This window comes from Hylaeus volcanicus, unplaced genomic scaffold (assembly GCF_026283585.1).
Source record: "Hylaeus volcanicus isolate JK05 unplaced genomic scaffold, UHH_iyHylVolc1.0_haploid 12237, whole genome shotgun sequence".
NCBI classification, from domain to species: domain Eukaryota; kingdom Metazoa; phylum Arthropoda; class Insecta; order Hymenoptera; family Colletidae; genus Hylaeus; species Hylaeus volcanicus.
The window spans coordinates 679,963-697,694 of NW_026533172.1; the positions used below are offsets into that span (position 1 = coordinate 679,963).

A 17,732-nucleotide genomic window follows, 5' to 3' on the forward strand; every position below is an offset into this window, starting at 1 on the left:
AAGACAAAAAATAATTTTTATTTGAAAAGTACAACCTTTAAAATGAACTGCGTCTTTTGTTTTATCGTCAAAAATCCAATGCGAACCAATTTTCTGTAAAGTTGCTTTTTTTAGAGAAATTAAACATAAACAATGTTAGAAGAGCAATTTCGTTAAAAAACGATGTATCAAATACCAGAATACCAACTACTACAATTACAGGAAAGAAGCTTCGACTAAAAATATCTAATATGTGATGGTTTATTTTTGTATAAGCTATTTCAATCAAAGATACTATTAAAAGCATAATTTGAATTGAATTACTTCGAGTTTAAAGATGATGTATATGAACTTGGAAAAATGTTGAATAAATTGAGAAAACGCCATAATAAAATGCCTTGGCGATGAAGCCCTTCTGCAACAGTAAAAATAGCAAAAAAGAAAAACAGTAAAGCTCCAATGCCATTGGCTAATTGCTCGGATATATGCTTTTCAAATAAACTTCCGGTTAAAGTTGCAAGTAACGTTACAAAACAATGAGCTAAAGATCCACCTATAAATTAAAAAAAAATTGAATATTATGTCATAAAACATTAAAAAAAATATTTTTCCTTTACCCAAGCATACAGCAAAGGGGTTTTGAGTTGTAGCTAAAGCAACCGTAGAAAACATTGATTTATCTCCTAATTCAGAGATAAAAATAACCCAAAAAACTCGTAGAAGAATATTAAGTGTTGTTTTATTAATTTTTTGAGGCTGGAGAAAAAAATAAAATAATAGAGTCATTGAACTTGACTATAAAGAAGATTTGTTACTTGTAACTCGCCCACAATTTTTTGTGCTTCTACGCGATCATCGTGCAAAACTTGGCTAAAAAAAAGAAAAGGGTAAAGAATGGTTAAAGTAATACAATGCATTCACTTGTCATTTTTTGAAAGATTTGCGTCCTGAGAGAAGGAACACGGCTCAAGTGAAGGTTTATTGTGGGTTGATAATAGGGATTGAGTTGTTTCATGACTTTTTGTATGAGGGGATACATATTCTATATAAAGAGATTCAATATCGTCTTTTTTAAAAGAGTCTCTCTTACTCTCTAAATATAAAGAACATAAATAGAATAATAAGGTTATTCCTTTTTTTTTTCTTGGAAAAAAAAAAAACATATTTATGATCAGCTTGAAACATTACTTGATGAGTCTTTAGTACAAGAAGAATCAAAAACTTCTTTTGATGGTAACGAAACGTATGATTGAGATAAAGAAGACGATGTATGAGAAGAAACACTTGTTGCGTGGTACCACTTCCATGTGTGTTGACATGCGAAAACTAGAAGAAATATAGCCGCTGCATAGTCATCAAACGGGTAGGCCAAGTATGAAGAAGATTTTAAAGTTGTTGGTAGAAGATGAAGGCAGTAACCAAAAAGTGTTGAAAGGATGGTTTGAAGAACTAAAGCAATCCAACTCCCCCAAAACACTAAATGAGACGGAAGACTTAACACTAAAATACTTGTAATAAAAAATGTCCGGTCACCTAATTCAGTGAATACAGTAAGGAAAAAAGATGTTAGAATGCCCGTTGAAAAATTGGTTAAACTTGTGGTTTGAATAGTATTAACAACTGGATGCGATGTTTGTTGACCTATTTTTGAATTGGTTAAATTAGAATACATTTGAGTAGCGTTAAAACTATTTTAATAACTTGTTGAAAAATACTCGTTAGATAATTTTGATCAAAAGCAAAAAATACAAATAGATGATCACACTTAATTATTTTAATAGAAAACAAAAAATTTTAAAAAAAATTGTTAACTGTAGGAATGACGATTGCAAAAGCAACAATTATTCTTGTTTAATTGCAGGCATTACTGTTTCTTACAAGAAAAAAAAGTCGACAAATTTTAAAAATTTTGAATGTTGACAAAATCTAATATTTTAGCTCAAAAAAAAATTTGAACGAAGAAACACTAAAGTTTTTGGAAAAAACTAGTCCTAGGAAATTCAATCTGTTCAGTTATAAAATTAATAATTTAATTTATCTAGATACGAATTTACAGACTCTAATTTTTTCTTGTTTATTGTCTTATTTTATATTAAATCGGTAAAATTTATATGTAGAAATGTAACAGAAACAAGATAAACAAAATTACTATCACAATGATGATAGATTGTCTTAGAAGCAAAAGTTTGTCGCAAAAAATTTTGGTAGAATTGATCCCTATTACACTAGACAACCCGATAAAATTGCTTAGATAATAAACGGAATCATTGATTTTCGATGTCTTTAAAACAAAAAGAGAGAAAAAGTTTTTTTAATCATTTAATAACAATTGTTTTATTCTACCTTGGATAATTTGAATTCATTTTACGATAATTAGCATGCTTTTTCAATGCCCAGATAAGCATTTGAGTGAAGGCAACGAATAGGAAAAAATAACCTGGAATGAAAACAATTGACAAGTGTGTAACCGATACAAATAATTCATTGCAATACTAAATTTATTTACTTGTCAAAACCATTGTTAAAAAAGAAAAAGATACCCAAGCACCAATTTCCCAAGTGTAATTAGCACAGGAGACCCACTGAAATCCCCATCCCTTTTAATTACATTTTAAAAACGAAAGTAATGAAATTTTCAATCATTTTTTTTTCTCCTATTATGTAGCTTACGTGAGGAATACCTCGTTTCTTTGTTCCACGGGGGCGCAACTCCCTTAAAATTAAATGAGTTTTGAAATTTAGCCCTTCAAATATCTAGAATATTTTGTATTAAGGTTAAAGGTATATGTTTAAAAGCATATTTGCTTTTCTTTTATAAAAACAAAACGTACACAAAACAAAAGAGACATTGTATAAATGTAAATTAAATTATCATTAAACGGCGGTTGATAAAGAGGATGGCACAAATAATATCCTATGCCGACACCACATATAAGCCTAGAATAGGACACATGTAGAGGGGGAAATATTTTTACCAGTAAACGAATGCAAGTAACAGATTTTTTTTTTACCAGTAATGAGCACAATTAATAGGAAGTCTGATGACAGGCATTGTAGCATTACTAAATCGATGAATGAACAGAGTTTCAAGTTCTCTCTTAATGAAATGAGTCACAAAAAGTGTAACAGCAGCACTAGAATCACAAAAAATATTATATAGAATAAAAGCGAATCATTTTAAAATTACAGTTGAGTTTTTGAATGCGTGATATTATATGAAAAAGATTCGAAATAAAAAATGGAAGGGAAAAACCAAAAGAGTGGAACTATTAAACATGGCCCTAAATATTCCAAAACAAAAACAAGTCTCCAAGAAATTTGAACCCCTAAATCTTTGAAGTATAGGGTAGAGCCATCCACAACATGCTGATCTAAAAGTAAGCCATCGACTAAAACGGGACCTTTCACTAGAAAGATAAACCACAAATTATACCCGCACAAAAAAAATGTAATCCATTTTTTTTTTTGAATAAAAAAAAAAAAATTCAATAGAAAAACAATATTAAAAAAGCATACCAGAACCAAGTGTAAATCGCTGACGTTCCGCATAGTAATATTCTATTACATATCAAATATTGTTTAAAAGAGCAATGTATACAACTAGACAAATTTTACTTAATAACGTACGTTTTAAATAAAATGCATTTCTTAGATTTTCCAAAGTAGCGTTATATGGCAAATCAATAGAACATAAATAAGTTCCCGTTCTATCTTTAACGTCAACCTTCATTATTTTAAATTAAAAAACGTGTAATAATTTGATTAAATAAAAAGATTTTTCTTTTTAAATTTTCAAATTATGCGTTGGTTGAAAAAAACTGGAATAATTTTTTTTTTTATAATAAAAAAAGAATTGTATTAATCCAGTCGTCCCCACTAAAGCTCACCTTTCTAGATCACTGAGACTTGTACATGTTGATCACACTGTTTTTTAAATACTCGTGTTATATCATTTTAATGACTATTCCTATAAACAAAATTAAAAAAAAACAAAATTTTAAATGAAGTCATTTTTCAGTTGTACAAACATTTTAAACAATGAATTGTAATTTCATTTTATATTAAAAAAGAAAAATTTGAAGTATTTAAAAAAAAACTGCAATGATTTGTTTGCTTTATGGAAACGAATATAGGGCTTAGTGCATTGACTAAAAAGTCACAATTTTACAAAAACAAATGTATGCTACCTTTTTTATTGTGTTTTGTACAACACGAAAAAAACTTAATTTAACTTGTTTTTATTTAAAAACGGTAAGATCAAATGGATATGTTAAAGTTTTTATTATGCTGAGAAAACAAGTTTTTCTTATGGCTTTTTCGTAAATAATAAGCCTGGATAAAAGCGTTGTATTAAACACGCTGTTTCTTTAAAGTGCGAGTATCCTTTAAGTTGTTGTCGTTTGACTTTGGTTCACTGGATTCTGACTTATCATTAACTACATATATGGAATTTTTCAAATCTGCTATAAAAAAAAAAAGAAGATTATTACAAAAAAAAAGAAAATTAAAGTTTTTCTTCACTATTATTACCCTCTGTATTAGTATCGTCATCCTCTTCGTAGTCTTCGTCATCGTCGTTTTCTTCTTCTTCCTCATCGTCTTCGTCTTCCTCATCGTCCTCGTCCTCGTCCTCGTCGTCTCCATCATCAAGAGGATTAAAGTAATCATCTTCTTCCTCATTTTCTTTTGTGTAATCCTATACAACATGATATAAGGTAACGTGACATAGTTTAATGCACGTTTTTTCTCGTACTTTTTCATAAAAAGCTTTTAAATTCGCTCGACAATCGGAAAGAAAAGTGGCGTCTAAAACCATAGCATATTATACGTTTTATTTAATAGAGAAAGGGTTTATAAAGATGAACGTACCAGTTTTATCGTCATCATCCTCTTCTTTTTCTAAATCACCAATTTCGTCCACAAGCTCTTCGTCCTCTAAATCTTCATCAACATCTTTCTCAGATTCTTCGTCATCTTCATCGTCTTCTTCTGCGTCTTCATCATCAACATCTTGGCCATTTTTATCGCGTCCATCTAGTACTTTGAGTTCAGGAAGATTTTCGAATAATGCAGAAAAAACAAACGCATTATCTTCTTTTGTTTTATTAAAGCAATTCATCTCGACATCAAGAACTTCTAAATGCTTTAATGGAGTCTACAAAAGATAAGGTACGATAGCCAATAATATAAATTTGACATTTCAAGTTAAAAAAAAATGTTTTTTCTCACTAAATATTGAATAAATAAATGAATGTCATTCAGTCGATTTCCGGCCAACTGGAGAACACGTAAGTTGGGAGTACAGGTCGAAAGAATATCCAAGTGAGAGTGCGTTGTTGACAATGAATTGTCTAGTAGTATTAATACTGTTAATGTGGGTAACTCGGGGAAGTTTTCAATTGAAAGTAATCCAGTGCGACTACAGCTTAAAGAGGTCAATGTTTTAAACTGACTAAGAAAAACACCATCTTCTTTTGAAATTTTTTTTATTTTGCATCCATCAAGAACAAGTTCTTCGACCTCATCATAAGAGTAATTGGATGCGGGATACCGTGCTTCTATAGCAGCTTGCATATTATGTTTTTATATATAAAGATAGATTTCACCAGTTTTATTAAAGTAATTAAAAGCCTGACACCAGTTTTAATACAGCCTTCATCCTAATAATTTTTATTCCTGCATACACAGGATCGTCAGGTTTCATTTTCTTCAAAATTGAGTTGTGCAGATACTATAAAATGTTTTTCCTACTTTTGTCTTCAAACCAGAGCACAGTAATCTTGTAGGCGTATAAAAAATATGACATATTTATAAAGTATTAAATAAACTTTTTTTTATCCAAAGAGTATCAGTATTCTTCCTTCGTGCTTCATTTTAACGTATAATTTTAAATCATAATACATAATGTTGTTTCTTCTTGTTCTTATAAGTCAAAACAAACTATATAAATATTATAGACAGAGTAATGGGAGGTGATGTTTTGGAAAATTGAAGGATCCGTTTTTTTTACATTTGTTTACATTTTGGTTTTTGTGAAAGATTGAAAAGTCCTAATTTAATCACATTCTAACGTAATATTCCACATAGATTTGAAAACAATAAATTGAAAGAATCTATAAAAACATTGAAATGCAATGTTAAAAAATTACAAACAATAAAAAATTGTTACAGCAATATTGTTCTGTCACTTTAATAAAGACCTATAGTTAAATTTTTACCACGGTCATGGTAGAAAACATAAGAATTCTTTTCTTAAAAGGGTGAAGTATCCTCTTCATTTTCCCTGTCTTCAATTGCCAGTTGTTGCGTCAAAGCTTCCGCATGATTTCGTATCTCGCGTTCAACCTCAAAAAGTATCTGCAGCTTTTGCTCTGGGGAAAACCGATACGCTAGAATACCAACAACATATAAAAATAAGTGAATGGTTGAATAATTTCATCGAGAATAGTCAATTTTATAACGTTGTCGTACCGGTCGCGGGAAGGATTTTTAAAGCTGTGTTCGGTTGTAATTGTGCCAAATTTGCTACAAGATTTCCTGCAGAGGAAGGTAAATTTTTAATTTGATGGCAAAGTGTAGTTCTAAAAGAACAAATGATATAGAAAAACAGAATTGTTGGCTGAAAAGAAAAAACAAACATTTAAAGTGCGTTATATATTAAAAATTCTTGTACTAATTAATCGAGAAAAATGTTTATAGGAGAATCTCACGCTTTTATGTAATTTATAGAATATTACTATAATCTTACGTTTGGAGGGAGTTACAATGAACAAACTCTGTTTTCTTATTATTTTCATTTTTTCGTTCAGGTACATCAGTACGTATTTTTTTGCTAGTATTCATTTGCATTTTATTACATAATAGATTCAACTTTTTGTCAAGCAAAGGAGTGTCCACTAATTCATTAAATCCCTACTTTTTTCGCTCTTTTCATCAGTTACGTCATTCACTGTTATGCTGCAGGTTTCACAATGGTTTCAATTTCTGTGATTATAAATGATTTGAACCAAAAAAAAATCAGAAACTGTTGGCGAAAGAAAGTGTCAAGTAGGAAGGCTGCAAATGGTTAACAAAAATAGCTGAAGATACTGCAACTGATGTTTATACATATCTTATAAGTCTCGTGTTATTTTTTTGCGTAGAGGTGGGAACATGGCTTATAGTTAGGTTATTAGAAGATCTGAATTTGAATATGACCCTTTTTGATTTTATGATAATAAAAGAAGCGAATGACAAAGGTTTTGACAAAATTATCTATACTTTTCATTTGAAAAATAAAAAAACCAACACGTCATGTTAAAGTTAGATGATTGGTTGTACATCGTTGTCAAAAAAATGTGTTGGAGATAAGTTTAAGTCAACGAGAAGTTGAAAAGTAAAAGCGTTTTAAGACACTGCCATTAAAAAAGAATGCAGAAAATGTTGAGATCCGATATTCAATATTTTCTATCAAAGGTAGTATAGTAAGTCCATTTAATTGAAAAAAAAGGATAAATGTTGGCATACGTAGTAAGCTAGGAATCAATCAAAGCATCATAAAAAAAGCAACAACTAAGGAATTGAAAGATTCTTTAAAAAAATAGTAGAGATGACCGCGATTTTTATTTGTCTCATACGTAAGTGATTATTGAGTAAATGATTTTAAATATAGCAGTATAATTAATACTGATGTTTTCAAGTTTTTTTTTTGGGGTGAGGATTTATATACACGATTTTAGTTGAAATTGGCTGAAAAGGAACTTTCAATTTTACTGCAGCACTCTCTCACATTAGAAATCAACGTAAAACATGTACTATAAATTACTCAAAACAATGAGAGTAAAGTGGTTTTTGTTTATAGCATGAAACGCTTTTAATGTTTACTTGCATGAATGCAAAGAATAGCTTTCTTAGACGATTAGTTGGCGTTTTAAAAATAAAATGTGACATTAAAAGTAGTTCCTGATTTGTTTTATCTAATTATTCTCATTATCCAATCATATATGTTGTTCATATAAAAACACAGTGTCTGAAAATTCAGATTTCCAAATGAATACTTGAAATCATACTCCTAAGAAAGCTAAGCAATCATCGGTGCTCCAGTTGGAGACGTTATGAAGGTAAAAGATTTTGAAAGAAAACACTCATAAAAACCAACCTTTTCATTTAGAAGGAAAAAATTTCGAATAAGAAATATGCAAAAGAAAGTTTCAAATTTGATATAAGATAGCTAAACTCACAATCGGATCAGGTATAAACTATAGGAAGGATTGTTTGTAATTTAAATGAAAGGTTGAGGACGCAAAATATATTTATAACAGGTATACAATTCTCAAATTGATTTTTTATAAGTATTACACTATGAGAAAACTCCAATTGCGATGAAACTGTTTGAAATGAGTGTATTTTGAATGTCATAGGATGGTGATAGTTAAAGTGTTTGCAGAAAGTATCTTATTATTTTTAACAATCAGGTATGCTTTATTAAAAAAAAACAATGCTTTTCTTAGAATTCAATGTTCTTTTAGAGCTTGGACTACGCACACTAGAACACAAAAATGTTTACTACAATGTCTTTTAGGATAAGCACTAGGTCAACGAAAGTTATTAAATTTTTAATCTAATCAAAATATGAAAACTGAAAAACAGAGTGCATGTTCCTAACCCAATGCATGAAATACAGAATGGCGCTGTGTGTGATTTCGTTCCTTTTAGGTTTACTCGTTTCGATATAAAGCTTAGATGCTGTTTTTTTATAAAAATTAACAGTTTTCAATTCACAAATATAAGAAAAAAAGAAAGCTTAACATACTTATTTTTTATGTGATCTTTGTCGTTTTACTCGAAAAAAAATGCTACAATAAAATGTTTTAATCCCATGAATACGCTTAGTCAAGGAATTCATCGGGTTTGGAGCGGGTTTCTTCATCAACGTCGACCACCCTAACATTGCCCTTTTTTTAAAAAGAAACCTGCAGGTTTTATTCTTTAAATTCGTTAAATTGGTTTGATAGTAAAAGTTATTTTTCTTTTCTCTTGGTACAAATTATTAATACATTTAAAAAACTTTTGTGTTATATTCTGTTAGAAAAAATATTAACGTTTTAGTATGTTTCGATAAAATCAACTTTTTCTTGTAAGACAAACAAAAGTCTCTTCGGGTTAGATTCTATTTTTTCTCTAGAAAGAGTGGCTGACTGTATGTTCTTTTTTAAAAGATGACGTCTTCAGTTCTCTCATCTAGTTCATCATCTTTTTTTTTTCTCCCTACATAAAACGTGTATATCTTTCTGTGCTAGATAGAAAATCATAAAGTTTATTTAAGCTTTTTTTCATACTAAGCGAAAAGTGCCTATTTTTATAACATTATATAAAAGTTATTATTCATTTATTTTTTTAAAGTCATATCTTGTTATTCAATAACTCTTTTAAGTTTTCAAGTGTTACCTAAACAAACGTGCCATGTCATTTTCGTTGTCTTTACCCGTTTACTTGGATCCTTTAGACGAAAGAGTAAGCAATTTTGATAGGTAGGCTAAAGTTATTGTTTATTTAACAAAACAATTTTCATGTATCTTTAGGGTTGTTTTAGTAGATCTTTATGCACAATCAATTACACGGGATATTCTTTTTTTTATTTTATCCTTTTTAACATTAGGTATTTTTTCTCTGGTTCTTTCTTGGTTTCCAGTACGGTATTACCGTTTCCGTTATATCAAAACATCTGACATAGCATTAGCTAAATATTGTATTGTCACATGTGAAAATCAAAAGCAAGACATTGTCTTTTGTCAATATGTGCATGTCACTGGTAAAGAATTCTCTTCTTGTTGTTTAAGAACAACTTCACTGTTGACTTTAAAAAAACATACAAGCAAGAGTTTGTCATTTGATGAAAATAAAAAATTTGTTACTATCAAATTTATTTATCAACAACGCCCTTATCTTTATAATATTTGGTACGTTATTTTTTTTCAGAAGAGAACATGCTAAAAAGAATTCGATGGTATTTTTTCTTTTAGGAGCCACCAATTTGAATCAATTCAGTTCAATCGTCATATGCCTTCACAAACATTATATGAAACATATGGCGACAATTTGTTGACAGACGCTTTACGAGAAGAACGAAAACAAATTTACGGGTTATGTTCAGTAGAAATGGAAGCGAAACCATTGTTTACATTGTTTGTTTCTGAAGTTTTTCATCCTTTTTACATTTTTCAAATTGCTGCGATTGGTGCATGGATATGGGATCAGTATTATCAATACGCAGCAGCGATTATTTGTATTACAGTTGTTTCCTTATGTGTAGAAGTTTACGAAATTAATCGTACTCAAAAACGATTTCAAAAAATGGCTCAAGGTTTTACAACGGTGCGGGTTTGTTCAAAAGAGAATGAGTCTTGTATTAAGGAAATGAGTTCAAGTAATTTAGTTCCCGGTGATCTAATCATTTTAGAAAACAATATGATTCTTCCTTGTGATATATTGTTATTACGTGGTTCTGTTTTTGTGAATGAAGATGTTTTAACTGGTGAAACCGCTCCTATTTTAAAAAGTTCTTTAGCGTCAGCATCTCAAAATTCTAAAACATTTTTGATTCATGATGATGCAAATCATACGTTATATGGTGGAACGAAAATTCTTATAACAAGACTTTCAATTGAACAAACACATTGCTCAATCAAACCGTTACAATCGTACGTTTATGGTATGGTGATTCGAACGGGATTTTCAACGAAACAAGGGCATATGCTACGTTGTATTCTTTATCCTTCATTTCACGACTCCGCCAGTTTTAAAGAAGAAACCTATAAGTTTATGGGTCTTTTAGCAATTTTAGCCTTTTGTGGTTCAATTTTAACAGCAATTTTGTCATATCGTGTAAATTTAGCCTTAGGACCGCTTATCCATCGTTCAGTAGATTCTTTTTCAAATGCACTTCCTCCGTCTTTGACTGCTTCTATGACCGTTGGTTGCACAATAGCTGTGGAAAGACTTCGTCGAGTCTATAAAATATTCTGTTTACAACCTTCTCGTATTAATATAGCAGGTCAAGTAAATACGGTGGTTTTTGATAAAACTGGCACACTTACGGTTCTAGGACTTCAATTAGAAGGCGTTTCTTATTCTCGTCTACTGGATCAACAAATATTTGATACACCATGTGCACCTGATAAAAATAAACATTTTCTCTTCAGTTCTATGATAGATGACGTTTATCAAATACCAGATATACTTTTGAAGGCTATGGGTACATGTCATACAGTTGTTGTTGTCAATGATGAATTATTGGGTGATCCTATGGAGGTTCAAATGTTGCAATTTAGCATGTTTTCTATTATGTCAGAGAAATCGACATTTTCTTCACAGGAAGAAAATTATTCTGTAAACAATGAATCCCCCAAAAATGAAAGTTCAGTACGTAAACTAGATTTGCCTTGCTTATTTAAGGTTGGAAGAATACTTTCACCATGTGAAACAACTCAATCCATGAATTTTCTGTATACGAAGCAAAACAAGAATACAAATGAAAACAAGGCGCAATCTCTTAATGACGTACTTTATGTCGTGAAGTGTTTCGAATTCTCGTCTTATCTTCAACGAATGAGTGTAATTGTTTATGATCGTTTGAAAAAAGAATTATGGGTTTTTATGAAGGGTGCACCAGAACAAATTGAACCGCGTTGTCTTCCTTTTTCTGTTCCAGTTGATTTTAAGGAAACATTACGTCGACATACGGAGGCAGGAATGCGTGTGTTAGTGGTTGCAGGAAAACGTTTAAACTTACCTCCAGAATCTTTGCAAAATTATGATTTTCGCCAGTCCAAGCATTCCTCACTTTATAATTTCGTTCAATCGCTTTCACGGGAAGAAGTAGAGCAAGGTGTTTATCTTTTAGGAATGACTATTTTTAATAATCAATTAAAGCCCGAAACGAGAAGGATTATTCAAGAGTTAAGACAAGCGAATTGTCGTAGTCTTATGTCTACAGGTGATAACCCTTTAACAGCCGTAGCAGTAGCCCGTAGCACAGGTTTAATTGATTTCTCAAAAGAGATAGTTCTTTTAGGTGATGTGGCAAGTACAGTAGCTTCGAATTCTCTATCCATTAGTTCAATTGTTTGGTCACCGATTCTTCATTCTCCAACAGTAGACAGTTCTAATGCGCGTCTCGATATTTTTCCTAAATCGGATTCAAGTTTATTAAATTCAGAAACCGCATTAGGTTTTGTAGACGAAGAGTCTTTATATCATGAAACGGGTACACCGAAGGAATTTCTTCAAACAAGAAAAACGAACAGTTCTTTTTGTGAAACAAATGAAGATGTCCCCTGTATAGTTTCTTTACGGAATTTAACAGAAACATCAAAGTCACAAATTTTAACATCTGGGACCTACACCAGTGCAGAAATAAAAAAGTATTTACACGGAAAGGACCCTCGTGATATTGTAATTGTGTTGACTGGAGCTGCGTTTCGCACTTTACGATCTCAGCATGACAGGGTTGTCGCAGTCAATCCTTTTAAATCAAAAACAAATGATAATACGCGTGTAAATTGTTTGTTCACGGGTGAAACGAAAAATCAGAAATTCAATATTCATTTTTTTACTAATTTCTTTTTAAAAAGAGAAGCCCCTTTACCTACTTCAAATTTATCAGATTTAGAATCACTAGTCGCACCTTCGAATCAACCAAATAAACGCAATATTGAATCATCACTTCTATTACGCGTTCTTCTACCCCGTGACCATCATAGTGGATTACACTATAAATGTAGTGTGCTTTGTCAAAAAAATAGCAACTTTGATATGAATTCCAAACAGGCAACATTACAAGAGAGTTGTGTGGGAGGGTCTTCAGAGTCTTGTAAAAATTTTCAACTAAAAGAAACCCAAAAGTATTCAGATCGATTTACAAATAATGATAATATTGAAAAAATGAAAGACGAAGTATTTGTTGATATAACGTTTTTTGAATATTGTTTACGTTATTGTCGAATTTATGCTCGCATGCTTCCAGATGACAAAGCAACGCTTATAACATCGTTACAAGACTTATCGGGTGATCCAGCTGTTGGGATGTGTGGTGATGGTGCGAACGATTGTGCTGCGTTACAAGTCGCGAGTTTTGGAATATCCATGAGTGATAAAGAAGCTTCGATTGCAGCGTCTTTCACTTCAGGAGCTCAAAGTTTAACTAATGTTATCGATTTGCTTCGTGAAGCAAGAAGCGCCTTAATTAATTCATTCCAGTGCTTTAAATATATTGCGTTTTATGCTTTTATTCAATTATTCAGTTCATTGGTACTGTATTATTATGGAACAAATTTAACGGATGCTCAGGTAATGAATTCTTAATGTCTGTGCAAGTCGACTATTTTGTTTTGTAGTATCTTTGGATTGATCTTATAGTTGTTTTACCTTTATCCATGACGATGGCTTGGACCCATGCTTCTGACACTTTAACATCCAAATTTCCGGATAGACGACTTATAGGCTTACCGGTTGTTTTATCCTTAGTTGGACAGGTCTTTTTTAAAAAAATTAATACAGAACACTGTGTTGTTAGAATGCGTTTTTTCTTGTGGGTTGTAGATCATCATTCAAATAATTTTTACAATTTTAGCTATTGTGCTACTGGAAACCTCAAATTTTTATGTCCGTTTTATACCAGATTCAACTAAAAGTAAATTACAAGTGTAATCCTTCAATTCTTTTTTCTTATTTTTTTCTCTGTAGCCCATTTTGATTCCGACGATTTACAAGGATATGAAAACACTGTAGTTTTTATAGTATCATCCTTTCAATACATCGTAGCATGTTTAGCTTTGTCCATGGGAAGACCTTGGAGAAAGCGTAAGTTGCATAAAATGTTGTGATATAAATTTTAAATAAAATGTTGAAATAGCCATCTATACTAACACGATTTTCACGGGAATTATGGTTATTTTGTCAATTTCATCCATTCTCTTTTTACTAAGCCCCACGACTATATCCAAACTAAGCGTCTGGCTTGCTATTGTTCCTCTACCGTCATACTTTCGTATTAGTTTATCTCTACTTGTCATTTGTAACTCTGTGACAACTTTACTATTTGAAAAAATAGTTGTAAGAAAACTTGCTAGAGATTATCAAGCACGAAAAGATTTTTTAGCTTATTTTATCGATGGTGGCTTTCCTTTAAATAAAAAAGACCAGTTATGTTTTTTTCATATATAATGATATTTTTAAAAATGTTAATATAGTTTTAACTATGTAGTAAAGATATAAAACATTATGACTAAAAATTGAACTGCACTAAAATTGTTTATTCGTTACCATACTTTTCAACAGTCGGCCCCCTAGCAAGGTTAACAATCATTTTAATAGTAAAGGTAAAAACAAAACTAGTACCATATTTTGATAGAGCCATCAAAACCTGTCGTACACAGTAAGTGAGCCAAAGGATGAAATGAAATTCCTGTGATTTGTTGTTCATGAAACATGGGTATTTTCAAAGAACAGCATTGTGTAAAATTTAATTTGTTATCCAAAGCATTTTTGGGAAACTTAGAATTTAAATCATTTGTTATTAAACGACCAGACGCATCACCTGAACTCGTAAAGAATTAACAATAACAAAAAAGAAATTGACAGATTACCTGATATGAGAATTTGTGAGTCGTACAAAGGGTGCCATGCTAATTTGGTAATAAAAGAATCCGACTGGTCTGTTGGACGGAGCACTGATAAACAATTCATTGTCCTCATATCCCATATTCGAAGTAATGTATCTCGACCACTTGTGGCAAGCAATGTTCCTTCAGAATTGAATCTACATAGTAAAAAGATGTCTTGAATATTCTATAATTAACTTGTTTCAGTGCAGCCAATAGAACAAAAAACGATAGTATTTTAACACGACACTTAGTTGTTTTAACGCACTGTAAGCAAGTCAAAGAACCATTGTGAGCCATGACAATTTTTATAGCTGCAGCACTGCGAGGATCCCAAAAAACAAGTTGATTCGTTTTAGAACCTACGTATTTATAAATTGAAAAATGGTGGGAATTAAAAACTGACCTGTTGCAATTAAACCCTTAGAAGGATGCCATTGTAAACAAATGATTTCGTATCCGGATGCTTTTTTGTTTCGAAATTGCGCATAACAAAATAAAGTTATACGCGTTAAATCAAAGTCCTCGTAATTCTAAGAAATCTACCTGCGAGATCGCGTTCTTTTGATTGTGTTTTCAAATCGAAAATACAAGGAAAATTATGTTTCGAGGCTGAGCATATTTTTAGAGATGTAGGGGAAGGGGTTAAACATAAAATAGGATGTTGCACTTCATTCTAATACAAATTGTTTGTCTAATGTGGAAAAGAGAAAACACATATGATATATGGATAAAGTAACACTACCATTAAAATTCCTAAAGGGGATAAACAGTCATTTGTTAAAATAATATGACCTCCCATGTCACCAAATAAAGCCATAGAGTTGTCAGGAAGCCACTCACAGCATGTTAAGCCTCCAGAACTCGCCTAAAAACACATTCATGAACTCATGTACAAAAAAAAAATGACGGTAATAAACATTACTGGTAAACGTTTAAAATCCTCAATCGCTAACGTTTCACTATTCCATATGACAATTTCCCCTGTTAAACTTGTGGAAAGGAATCTTTGTGCATCAGGGAACCACTAAAAAAAAAAACATCTTGAGAGTACGTAATATTAATCACGTACATTAACATCTGTGAAATAACTTTTATTTCGAGAAAAATCTGTACGAAGTAAACTTGTACATAAGATATTATAAGGTTGAGTATTGTTGGGGATACCATAAGGAAAAGGTGCCTACATAATTGCATGACATTCATTTAGTAAATTCTATACACTACAAAACTAAGCAGGGAACATTTCATACCTGATGTAAGAGCGTGCAATCTGGATCACGACTGTTTATGTGATAAGACGGCGTAAAAGGGTTACTTGCCAAACGGTAAGGACTTCCCATTAGACTTACAACTAATGTAACAAAAAAAGAATGCAATTCTTTTTTATGAAGAAATACTTCAGATAACATAAAACACTCTACCCGCGCTTTTGGCATTTATGCGATCGAATGAATGATCGTTTTTTCTATAAGAAGACATATTCTTCACACAAAGTTCATTCAATTAATTTGTCAATAGATATAATTTTTTTTTTGTGTGTGACCGGAAATCATAAAGTTTATTCATTATTGCTACACTCAAAAAGTTGTGTACTTATGGAATTTCTGTAAAAAAATAAATACAGTAGTATCACTGTCAATTACATTCAAAGAAATGCATTCTCAAAAACATCGTTCGGTGAAATCTCTCTTACAACAAAAACCTTCTCAGTGTAGGTTGCAAATTGATCGTTTTTCCGGCTTTCAATGTTTCGCAATATTGTTTAATTGTTCGTTAAAGATAAATCTCGTTTCAACTTTAATAAAGCTTCGTCGTTTCTTTTTCCTAATGGCTCAATGCAACGTGATGCGAACGGTAAATTTTAAAATTATATTAGTAGATAGATCACTACGTTGTTTCCGAAATTCATTCCGTAGTATTAGGCTCAGCAGCTGTCAAGAAAAACCTAACAACATTTTTTGTTAATGCACCTAAAAAAAATCAGAGCTCGGACTTTCAGGCTTATTTTTCAAAAGTTGTGAAAAAAAAACCATTCTATACTAATTGTGAATCAGATTATCACACAACTAAGACGAATGTATCACATTTTTTAAATAATGTTAATGACAGTGAATCAAGTTACACACAAGATTTTTATGATCGAGCACCTCATTTTCGGTTGCCATCTCTAGAACATCTGGATGATATGTCCAATCAACATGATATTAAAAAAAGTTTTAAACCAGACGGTATAAAAATCACAGACGCTTATCAAGAATCCCACGCTCATAAAAAGACGCTTCATGATGACGTTAAAGGAACACCCAATACCAGCTTAATGGAATCTCCTCGTCAAAACGAAAAGCATTTCATGGACCTTAATGCAAATAAGTTTTTCTCACCTCCCATTGATCCATTATCATCACTAGGTAGTCATTTCAGTTTTCACTGTATTTCTATTACTAAGATAAAAATAGAACACATAAAATTCCTTTTGCCTTTTTGTTTTATTAGCTTTGCCTAAAGAATCTAATTCTTCAGAAATGAAATCAAATCCTGCATCAACGCCTTCAAATGATAATGAAAGTCATTTATCTCAAATAAATGAAACTGAAGCGTATCACACCAAATTAATTGATCCACAAACACATTTTGTTCATAGATTTAATAGTATTGATGACGCATCTCAAAAGGAACAAAATACAATAACCGACAAAATGAATTTTTCTGAAAAAGAGCCACATTCATTACCATTTGCCCAAAAATTTTCTAAACAAACAACATTATCAATTAATTCTTGTCATAATATTTATACATCCCAGATCCGACCGTTTCATTCCTATGCTTTTGATGAATCGTCTTTTTCTTCGATCGATCAATTTCGACTACCACGTAAAGGGTTGAAGACATCATTAATGTCACAGTCTAGTGAGTCTTCTTCTTGTGATCTTATAAAAAACTACCCATACACAAAGTTTCTTCTAGAAGATTTACATAATTATACAGCAACTTTAGATTGGCATCATGTCTACCTTTATTTATCCTCAAAACGGGGCTTGGAAAAAAATACAGCATGATCAAGAAAGTATTCAATAGTAAATAATGGAATATCTTGGTTTTAGGGTTACGAAT

At 31.3% G+C, this 17,732-nt stretch overlaps 5 protein-coding genes and 1 long non-coding RNA gene across 15 annotated transcripts; 3 read left to right on the forward strand and 3 right to left on the reverse strand.

Moving 5' to 3' along the window:
* Positions 1-76: 76 nt before the first annotated feature.
* LOC128883850 (uncharacterized) lies at positions 77-3,840 on the reverse strand. 3 transcript variants are annotated; one of them, XM_054136664.1, is made up of 14 exons: positions 3,607-3,840; positions 3,496-3,537; positions 3,167-3,386; positions 2,991-3,113; positions 2,811-2,916; positions 2,650-2,733; positions 2,486-2,576; positions 2,323-2,416; positions 1,186-2,260; positions 1,070-1,122; positions 901-1,021; positions 795-849; positions 597-735; positions 77-532 (listed from the first exon to the last, which is right to left on the reverse strand). In XM_054136664.1, the coding sequence occupies exons 1-9, from the start codon at positions 3,707-3,709 to the stop codon at positions 2,227-2,229; spliced, it is 897 nt and encodes a 298-aa protein (XP_053992639.1). In that variant the 5' UTR covers positions 3,710-3,840; the 3' UTR covers positions 77-532; positions 597-735; positions 795-849; positions 901-1,021; positions 1,070-1,122; positions 1,186-2,226. The 3 variants fall into 3 exon arrangements, with proteins under 3 accessions (XP_053992639.1, XP_053992638.1, XP_053992637.1); XM_054136663.1 differs by having other exon boundaries at positions 901-1,072; positions 1,168-2,260; XM_054136662.1 differs by lacking the exons at positions 2,323-2,416; positions 2,486-2,576; positions 2,650-2,733; ... (3 more) ...; positions 3,496-3,537; positions 3,607-3,840 and having other exon boundaries at positions 901-1,072; positions 1,168-2,227.
* Positions 3,841-4,038: 198 nt separating this feature from the next.
* On the reverse strand, positions 4,039-6,850 carry LOC128883810 (acidic leucine-rich nuclear phosphoprotein 32 family member B-like). Of its 5 annotated transcripts, none has more exons than XM_054136557.1 (7): positions 6,728-6,850; positions 6,451-6,560; positions 5,209-6,368; positions 4,849-5,134; positions 4,733-4,785; positions 4,510-4,675; positions 4,040-4,442 (listed from the first exon to the last, which is right to left on the reverse strand). In XM_054136557.1, exons 3-7 carry the CDS (start codon positions 5,551-5,553, stop codon positions 4,330-4,332), a joined length of 963 nt encoding a protein of 320 aa, XP_053992532.1. In that variant the 5' UTR covers positions 5,554-6,368; positions 6,451-6,560; positions 6,728-6,850; the 3' UTR covers positions 4,040-4,329. The 5 variants fall into 5 exon arrangements, with proteins under 5 accessions (XP_053992534.1, XP_053992532.1, XP_053992531.1 ...); XM_054136556.1 differs by lacking the exon at positions 6,728-6,850 and having other exon boundaries at positions 5,209-6,092; positions 6,198-6,368; positions 6,451-6,660; XM_054136555.1 differs by lacking the exon at positions 6,728-6,850 and having other exon boundaries at positions 5,209-6,092; positions 6,149-6,368; positions 6,451-6,660.
* LOC128883811 (uncharacterized) lies at positions 6,486-6,974 on the forward strand. Its single transcript, XR_008459116.1, has 3 exons — positions 6,486-6,624; positions 6,679-6,788; positions 6,844-6,974. It is a non-coding gene; the product is annotated as an uncharacterized LOC128883811 (long non-coding RNA).
* A 1,743-nt stretch (positions 6,975-8,717) lies between these two features.
* On the forward strand, positions 8,718-14,282 carry LOC128884182 (polyamine-transporting ATPase 13A3-like). Its single transcript, XM_054137331.1, has 7 exons — positions 8,718-9,488; positions 9,540-9,917; positions 9,981-13,305; positions 13,353-13,490; positions 13,558-13,648; positions 13,702-13,818; positions 13,871-14,282. The coding sequence occupies exons 1-7, from the start codon at positions 9,421-9,423 to the stop codon at positions 14,179-14,181; spliced, it is 4,428 nt and encodes a 1,475-aa protein (XP_053993306.1). The 5' UTR covers positions 8,718-9,420; the 3' UTR covers positions 14,182-14,282.
* Positions 14,170-16,884, reverse strand: LOC128884184 (uncharacterized). 4 transcript variants are annotated; one of them, XM_054137341.1, is made up of 12 exons: positions 16,769-16,884; positions 16,043-16,566; positions 15,872-15,972; positions 15,691-15,801; positions 15,544-15,645; positions 15,364-15,486; positions 15,165-15,294; positions 15,025-15,084; positions 14,887-14,980; positions 14,604-14,776; positions 14,356-14,554; positions 14,170-14,303 (listed from the first exon to the last, which is right to left on the reverse strand). In XM_054137341.1, exons 2-12 carry the CDS (start codon positions 16,098-16,100, stop codon positions 14,270-14,272), a joined length of 1,185 nt encoding a protein of 394 aa, XP_053993316.1. In that variant the 5' UTR covers positions 16,101-16,566; positions 16,769-16,884; the 3' UTR covers positions 14,170-14,269. The 4 variants fall into 4 exon arrangements, with proteins under 4 accessions (XP_053993316.1, XP_053993314.1, XP_053993313.1 ...); XM_054137339.1 differs by having other exon boundaries at positions 16,043-16,591; positions 16,769-16,864; XM_054137338.1 differs by lacking the exon at positions 16,769-16,884 and having other exon boundaries at positions 16,043-16,225; positions 16,315-16,512.
* On the forward strand, positions 16,807-17,677 carry LOC128884185 (uncharacterized). Its single transcript, XM_054137343.1, has 2 exons — positions 16,807-17,029; positions 17,115-17,677. Exons 1-2 carry the CDS (start codon positions 16,807-16,809, stop codon positions 17,675-17,677), a joined length of 786 nt encoding a protein of 261 aa, XP_053993318.1.
* Positions 17,678-17,732: the final 55 nt, after the last annotated feature.